This window comes from Glycine soja, chromosome 10 (genome assembly GCF_004193775.1).
Source record: "Glycine soja cultivar W05 chromosome 10, ASM419377v2, whole genome shotgun sequence".
NCBI lineage: Eukaryota > Viridiplantae > Streptophyta > Magnoliopsida > Fabales > Fabaceae > Glycine > Glycine soja.
Genome location: NC_041011.1, coordinates 41,651,850 through 41,660,732, shown reverse-complemented (window position 1 = coordinate 41,660,732; position 8,883 = coordinate 41,651,850). Strand labels below are relative to the sequence as shown.

Here is an 8,883-nt window from a genome sequence, read left to right as displayed (position 1 = left end):
ATCTATTTAGGAAAAACTGATTTCTCACTTGATAGAGTAGTATTTGTATCATCCATGTAAATAATTTACTCGATGTATTATTTGGATAAATTTTTATTTTTTTATTAAATAGGTAAAAAAAAGTATATTCATACCCATAAAAAAATTATGCATATTAATAAATAAGTAATGATTAAAATATTATCAATGTATTTTAATTAAAATATATTTATAATTTAAATATATATTATCATTCATAAAATATCATTAATTTAATCTTTTATTTTTTTACCTTATTTAATTACAACTATCAATTTATGGTGATAAAAATATTTTAAAAATTATAATTTAATAAAAAAAAATATTGATACTATTTCATTTAATTATATTTATATGGGTTAAAAGTATTTTAAAAAATAGATAAGATGACCAATAAAAGTTGGCATGTGCTTGTCATATGTAAAATACGGATTTCCGAATCTAATTAGTCATACATGTTGAATGATCCTAGGTAAAGTCAACAATACTAGCATCGCGCCTTTTATTTATCTTTTTTCTTTTAAGGATACAAACTTTATACTTCTTCTTAAAAAATAATTAATTAAAACAGGTTGATGATATAAATATTTTTGCTTTGTTATTTATAAATATCAATTTTTGTAATAATTTTAAAAGAGATATATATGATAACTTTTATTTAATAGTATAAAAATATTTATGTTGATGATGTATGAAAATTAAATTCTTTTTTATTTTAATAGAAGGTGTTATATATTAGTAGATAGTCGAATAAAAAAAAAATCTGATCATCAAGTTCAACTATAAAAAGTTCAAACTTACACCAGGGTCACTAACATTGACATTTTGAATTTGCATCTCAATATAAAAATTTCCAAAGATCCTAACCACATTTATATCTTCATGCACTTAGAAAGACTTTGACTACTATTATACCTTCTGTTTGGTGTGTAACCAACTCTCTCCTAACCTTCCTATTATGTAATATGATCCATATAGGTGTTAAGCATGTACTCATGAATGCAATTCATGAGATCGAACTTAGAGGCACCCACTTGCATATTCACACAAAAATAGCATCATAGCTTAAGAAAAGTCTTATAAATAAGGCTAACATGCTCAAGGTAAGTAACTTTCTCTAACATTACCTTCTTCGTATTTTCTGATAAATATTAACCTAAACGTTAAAGTCTTTATAAGTATTTCTTCAAAACTTCTCAATTTTGCTTTGAGCATTAATTGTCTTGGGCTGGTGTTGAATAAGTGTGATATTATGCTTAAAAAAAAGCATTGAAGGATGTCGTTAATATTTCTTCTATTAGTTTTACTCCTTATGTGTATTGCCGAATAGTTTAGGTTTGAGATGGTTGTTTTATCCCTAATTTTGTTATGTGGTTGGGTTTTTCTCTTTATAAATTTGGGAGCAATTTGATCCTCATCCTCCCTTTTCTCCATAGTGTCTTTCCTCTCCATTATTATTTTCTTCCTTGGATAATTATGAATATATGTTGACTTTTTCTCATATTTTGTTTCCCCGATTTTTTTTATTTATTTTCCACCATATCACTTGTTACATAGACATAAAGGTTTATAAATTGACAATTGTAATTTTTTTTTTACATAATCATTCGATCACAACTATGATAAGTTTATTAACTTATAAAATAATTAAAGTAATTAAAATAACGATTTATGATTGAATGACAATATATAATTATTTTATATTATCAATATATAAACGTTTAACACTATTATTTATATATATAATTTTCCCTCTATTGATTTTGTTTTTTTTCTTTAAATCTTCATTTTCTCTCTACCAACATACATCACAAAATGGGATGTATCCCCACAAGTTAAAGTACACTTTAGCTTTTGAGCTGGTGAAGCGCTTTCCTTTTGGATGGATTGCCCGTACTCGCTTTCGTTTTTCCTTCTCTACTTTCGTACGAAGCTTTGGGCTGGGTGTGGGCTTCGTTTTCTCGTATCCTCTGGGCCGTTGGCCCCTTTGTGCCTCTCATCCACGAACACAAAAAGAGAAGATAAAACAAAATTAAATGGAAAATTGAGATCTTGATACCCTTGTGTTGGATTCTTGAGTCTTTCAGCATTCATCCCACAACCCCTTATCCACAAAGCAACCTTATGAGTACCGAAACAACTGCAACCAACACCATCCTCAATGACGACAGTTTCAACCGAATTCCTGTCGCATACCCTCCCATTTCAAACCAATCTGAAGCACGCGTGGCATCCAAACCCCACCAATACCGTCATCACCTGCAGCAACCGAAGGCTCAACAACAAGGGACACACGAAGGTCACTTCCTCGGACACAAGACCCCATCAACATTACGACTTTCGAGACACCAATCACATCAAATCCCTCAACAGGCTCTGCAAAACTGGCAAGTGCACCGAAGCCCTCTATTTTCTTGAGCAAATGGTGATGAATGGTTACAAACCCGACGTCATTCTCTGCACCAAGCTCATCAAGTGCTTGTTCACTTCCAAGAGAACCGAAAAAGCGGTGCGTGTCATGGAGATTCTGGAACAGTACGGTGAACCCGATTCTTTTGCTTACAATGCTGTCATAAGCGGGTTCTGCAGGAGCGATAGGTTTGATGCTGCCAATGGAGTGATTCTCAGAATGAAGAATAGAGGCTTCTCCCCTGATGTTGTCACCTACAACATTCTCATCGGAAGCCTTTGTGCAAGGGGAAATCTTGATTTGGCTTTGAAGGTTATGGATCAGTTGCTGGAAGATAACTGCAACCCCACTTTGATTACTTATACTATCTTGATAGAAGCGACTATTATACACGGCGGCATTGACGAAGCAATGAGGCTTCTGGATGAGATGATGTCAAGAGGGCTTCAGCCTGACATTTACACTTACAATGTCATTGTGAGAGGCATGTGCAAACGCGGGTTGGTGGATCGAGCTTTTGAGTTTGTTAGCAACTTAAGTATCACGCCGAGTTTGAACCTCTATAACTTGCTGCTCAAGGGTCTTTTGAATGAGGGCAGATGGGAGGCTGGGGAGAGGTTGATGTCTGATATGATTGTGAAGGGCTGCGAGCCGAATGTTGTGACCTACAGCGTTTTGATTAGTTCGTTGTGTCGTGATGGGAAGGCTGGGGAGGCTGTGGATGTGTTGAGGGTTATGAAGGAAAGGGGGTTGAATCCTGATGCTTATTGTTATGATCCGTTGATTTCTGCGTTCTGCAAGGAGGGGAAAGTGGATTTGGCTATAGGGTTCGTGGACGATATGATATCTGCAGGGTGGTTGCCTGATATTGTCAACTACAACACGATCATGGGGTCTCTGTGTAAGAAGGGAAGAGCTGATGAGGCTTTGAACATCTTTAAGAAGCTTGAGGAAGTGGGTTGTCCACCAAATGCGAGTTCTTACAACACAATGTTTGGTGCGCTGTGGAGTAGTGGGGACAAAATTAGAGCATTGGGGATGATTTTGGAGATGTTGAGCAACGGTGTTGATCCTGATAGGATCACATATAACTCACTGATATCAAGTTTGTGCAGAGATGGAATGGTGGATGAGGCCATTGGGTTGTTGGTGGACATGGAACGGAGCGAGTGGCAACCTACGGTTATTAGTTACAACATTGTTCTTCTTGGATTGTGCAAAGCACACAGAATTGTAGATGCCATTGAGGTGCTGGCTGTCATGGTTGACAATGGATGTCAGCCAAATGAAACTACTTACACGTTGTTGGTGGAAGGGGTTGGTTATGCTGGATGGCGAAGTTATGCAGTGGAGCTAGCTAAATCCCTTGTTAGTATGAATGCTATTTCTCAAGATTTATTCAGACGTTTACAGAAACAAAACCATTTCCGTGCCTGATATGTACAAGTACAAAGACCTTGCTTTATTAGATTACACTAAATTTTCGGGCACAAAGCTGATTTATTCAGGTCCTCTAATTGAGATTTTTGTTCAGCTCAATTTGATGTGTTATTTCTAATTTACTGTTTTGGGGATGTAGTTTGAAGGGAAGGAAACATCATACGGACTGTCGTTACTTCTGATGAAGATGTTATAACTCATTATCAAGTCTCTGTTTTTTTCAAATGTGCAGAGTTTGTACCTCATTGTTATCCAATGACTTGTAAAGGAAACAATCAGTCAAAATTTATACCTTCTACAAGTATCATTTCATGACCTCAAAAAGATTTACGTACGCAATAATTAAAATAATGTAATGAAGTGAAAAAGAAAAATCACCAAAAGCATGACGGGTGTATAAACTTAAGAGAAAATGCTACAACTATATCGTAAAAATCAGTGCAGAAAGGAAGGCGCTTGGCTGGGCCAAAAATAATTAGGACGATTGCTAAATTAATAATGCACTCTTTTTTAAATAACTCGAGAAGTTTAGGCCCCAAAAAGATTGAATGCACCCTTCTTTTTAAGAGAATAGTTTATGCAAACCAGCATTCAATCACAAATTAAGATGTGTAGTAAATTTGTTGACTATTACAATTACTTAGGATCATACTAATTTTTTATTAATTGATACTGTAAACATTTTTTACACTGAAGAGCATAGCCATTAAATTCTTTTTTTTTTCTTATGAAATAAATGCACTTTTTTCAATCTTTCCCTTCCTCTTTACATATTTAAGAGGATTCTTAGCCCGATTTCTCTAAACGAAAATATTATCATAACTCTATAGAACCTTTACTTGAACATCTATTTTGTATCAGGATGGATTGATGAGTCACATACCGCACAAGTCACAACTCCAATTTTCAACCAAAATCACAAGTTCTCATGTTTCTTCTGCACAACCTTTGCCGCCTTTGAACAAAATTCTTAAGACCGAAAAATAAAATAAAATAACTCCCGAGCTCAGATGGTTGTCTGCCGCATAAAAACAAACTTCAATCCCTAAAGTTAGATGGTAAAAACAAAAAAATGCTCATAGATTGTATTATGCAAGTCAACAGAAACGAACTTATAACTACCAAAACTAACACAAGGATCAAAACTTATTGTTTATCCTCATCAAGTTATCAAAAATCTACAAACTTGAAGATTAGATTGACACGAGCACATGTTCATGTCAACTTCAACTACCGAAATTTTAGTTCTTGCTGAGTGAGAGTAGCCAATACTGTTGGACCTTGCAGTCCCACGCAAGTATCTGTCAAAACTTCCCAACAAGCTTTCCTACATTGGAAAATACCCACAGTAAAATTAGCAAGTCTTAGGCATGCAAGCTACAATGTTACTTCCAGTTTTCTATGAGAGAAAGAGAGTGACTATGATTCATTAGAAATTAGATGGAATGTATTCCCTTCCATGACATCCAACACCCCTTTTTTCATCCCATCTAATCTTAGGGTATAATATGGAAATGGAATTAGTCTTCTTTTTTTAATTTCATCATAAAAAATCCAAACACTAGAATCGTAATTTTATTTTTATCTATTATACTCTATTATATTTTGTTCCATCTCTTTTCATTCCACTTCATTCACCAATAGATATTTAAACATAAAAATATGATTACAAGAAACTCAATTCTCTAGCAGCCTCATGCCATGAACTAGAAGCAAAAAACTTATGGAGGTAGAAGGTAGCCATTACTACATTCAATAGACAATTAACAGATCTCACAAAGAAGAAATTGGATCCTCTTCTATTCAGGGGAAGATCTGTTCCTCAAATTCTTTTATCTCACTCTAGTTTCTACCATGATTAGACAGAAATAGAGAGAACTTGGGGAATATGACACCCTTCCAAACAGGAAAGGATCAAAATCCCACAATTAAAAGGGATCAAAAGAATTACCTGTACATGGCCAGAAGTATTAAATTTGCCTGGCCAATCTTTACGCACAAACTACAACTAATTCAAAATGATTTCTTTTTCAGAGTCTTCCATTTGATCAATGTCTGATGTAAATCATTATCCTCTTTTAGCATACCCCCATCAGCAACAGCTTTAATTAAAGCAGAATATATTCTCTCATCAGGATTGCATTGACTTTTCACCATCAAATCTAGAACTTGAATTGCAATATCAACCTTCTTTTGTCTGCACAATCCAAGGATTACACATCTATAAGCAGTATTTTTAATCCTTTCTTTCATAGACATCTCCTTTAGTAGCTCCGTAGCTTCCTCAAGTTTGTCTGCCCGACAAAACCCCCAAGTCAAACTACTGTTTGTAATTTCATCAGGAATGATTCCTTTGCCCTCATCATGCAATTCTTTTGCTGACTCCATAGATCCCAATCTAGCCAACCCATCAATTACAATATTATAGGTGACCAACCCAGGAGAAGAGCTAGTACCTACCAATAGGTTAAGTAACTGGATGCCCTCATCTATAAACCCCTCCTTGCACAAACCACTTAGAAGAGTATTGTACGTTATAATGTCTGGTGAACAGTTCTCAGTAACCATTGTGCTGTAGAAGCTTATGGCAACATCCAAAAGTCCAGATTTACATAAACCATTTAGCAGAATATTGTACGTAACATGTGTAGGAGGACTGGAAGTCTCATTCATAATCTTCATAATATCTTCAACTTCATCCCAATATCCATGGTTAATTAGAGAGTGAATGAGAGTATTGTATGTCACAGCATTGGGCTGCATTCCATGGGATAGAAGATTTAATATAACCAAAGCAGTATCCTCATATTTCCCTTGTTTAGAAGTCAAATTTACAAGAGAGTTATCCGTAACGATATCAGGATAACAGCCTTCCATTGCCATATCTTCCAGTACTTCTAGGGCTTGAGAAGCCCCACAATATTTGCAGACCAGCTCAATAAGCACCGTATAGGTAATGAGATAAGGAGGGGACCCTTTTCTCAATTGGTCCCTCCAGAAACTAACAGCCTGGCTAAAATTTCCCTTGCCAAATAGGCAGCGAATTATTGAATTATAAGTAATCACGTCTGGGGAGCAACCACTCAAGGTCATATCTTCTACCAGATCAAGAGCAGATCTTACACGACTTTTTTACACAGGCCACCAATAACCATGTTGTATGTAACTGTGTCGGGAACGCCACCAGACATGACCATTTTATTCAATGTCTTGCAAGCTTCATCTACAAAACATTTTCTAATAAAACCTCGGATCAAATTTGTGCAAGAAGGGAAATGAGGTATTTGACTTTTCCGTGCCATGACATCAATCAACCTTGCCGCAACTGTTAACTTTCCACGACTGCAGAGCCTCTGGAGAATTTCATTGTTGGTCATTTCATCGTTTTGAACAATCGGTGCCTCTGGTGACAAAGTTGAAGAGTTTATAGACTTGTTTGAATCCATGAGTTCCATGGAATTTCTCCTTCCACCAACATAATCACTTCCAAAGCCCCAATCTTCATGGCCAACTTCATTAACTCTATCAACTAAAAAACTTCCCTGAAAACTTCTACACCGCAATCCTTTCCACGGAAAAAAATATTTAGTTGTACAAAAATAATGACCAAAACAAATTCGGTGTAGGGTAGGTGGTTTTTTTCTTGAACTATGATCCAAAGCAGAACTAGCACCCAAAATACAGCTCTTTTGTTTGTTACAACGATGCAGACCATTCAAAGAATGGGAGCTGAAAATATTATTTTGCAGAGTAGCTATATGTCCCATCTTAGTTGCTCAGGTATATTGATTGGACTCTCTCAGGCTATAAAAAGTGCACTTTTCATTCACCTATCCTCTTTTCACTAGATATGAATGAGAGACTCAGCTGTCAGCTGTGAAAGTTCAAAACAATAAGATGAATCTTTGTTACAATAAATACATACAAAAAAGAAGAAGCATACAACTAGTGGGAGACGGGAAACTATAGTAATCATCACATTCAACATCTAGTAACAATCTACTAAACATCATTTGTTATCATCCTATAGAGGAAAACAATTGCAAAGATGAAATAACAGAAGCTACACTGCTTCTTCGCACATTGCAAAGTAATGAAATATATATTTAGGGATTATTGGTAGAAAATGAAAGTTAATATTTGTCTATGTTGGACGTGGAAAGGATAAGACAACATTACATTATTCTAGAGGAAACAGAGTGAAGAAGGACAATTTTGATTGGAGTAATAACAAGAGATTCCTAAGAAAAGAGCATATTCGCGCAAATTAATTAATTTATAAAGAGTAGAAATTTGAAAATTATGGTTCAAAGTTAGCACTTGAATCTCAAGGCTAGGAAATTTGAAAAGCAGACTCACACTCAGCAGTAGAAGCAAAGGGGTGAGAGAGAACCGTCGATAAGTGCAGAGACTTTAGAGGGAAGCGCGTCTGAGGTTGAGATTTGAGCGGCATCAACAACATGAAGGTGTCGGAGGTTATGAATTCTTAATTCTTACATGTTAAATTACTCGTTTAATTTTATAACTCTTATTTTTTTAGTTTAGTTTTTTATTCTTTATAATTTATATTTTAATTATTTTTTAATCTCTATAGTTTAATAGTATTTTTTTTAATATTTTAATTCTTTTTTAATCTTTATAGTTTAAAAGTGATATTTTTAGTTCTATGATTTGTATTTTAATTACTTTTTAGTCCTTGTTAAAAAAATATAAAAATAATTAATTATTAATTATTTTTTATTACAAATTATCTTACGATAAATTAGTTATGAATTACTTAATATTATTTTTGTAATTAATTGAGTTGATAACATTGCTCATTATAAGGACTAAAAAGGAATATAAAGACTAAAAAGATTATTTTCAAACTATAAAAATAAAAGAGAATTAAAATAGGAATTATAAGAATTAAAAAAAATTATTTTTAAAATTATAAAGACTAAAAGATAATTAAAATATAAAGTTAAAAAAATTATTTTCAAATTATAAGGACAAAAAAATCCTAAAATTATAAG

General features: G+C 34.1%; 1 protein-coding gene and 1 pseudogene across 1 annotated transcript; one reads left to right on the top strand and one right to left on the bottom strand.

Moving 5' to 3' along the window:
- Positions 1-2,060: 2,060 nt before the first annotated feature.
- LOC114372493 (pentatricopeptide repeat-containing protein At3g04760, chloroplastic-like) lies at positions 2,061-4,169 on the top strand. The gene has a single exon (XM_028330069.1). The coding sequence runs from the start codon at positions 2,180-2,182 to the stop codon at positions 3,863-3,865; it is 1,686 nt and encodes a 561-aa protein (XP_028185870.1). The 5' UTR covers positions 2,061-2,179; the 3' UTR covers positions 3,866-4,169.
- Positions 4,170-4,702: 533 nt separating this feature from the next.
- Positions 4,703-8,332, bottom strand: LOC114371920 (annotated as a pseudogene).
- Positions 8,333-8,883: the final 551 nt, after the last annotated feature.

Bases quoted from the DNA above. Each gene is read 5' to 3' on its own strand.
- LOC114372493 (XM_028330069.1), top strand. From the start codon at position 2,180: ATGACGACAGTTTCAACCGAATTCCTGTCGCATACCCTCCCATTTCAA.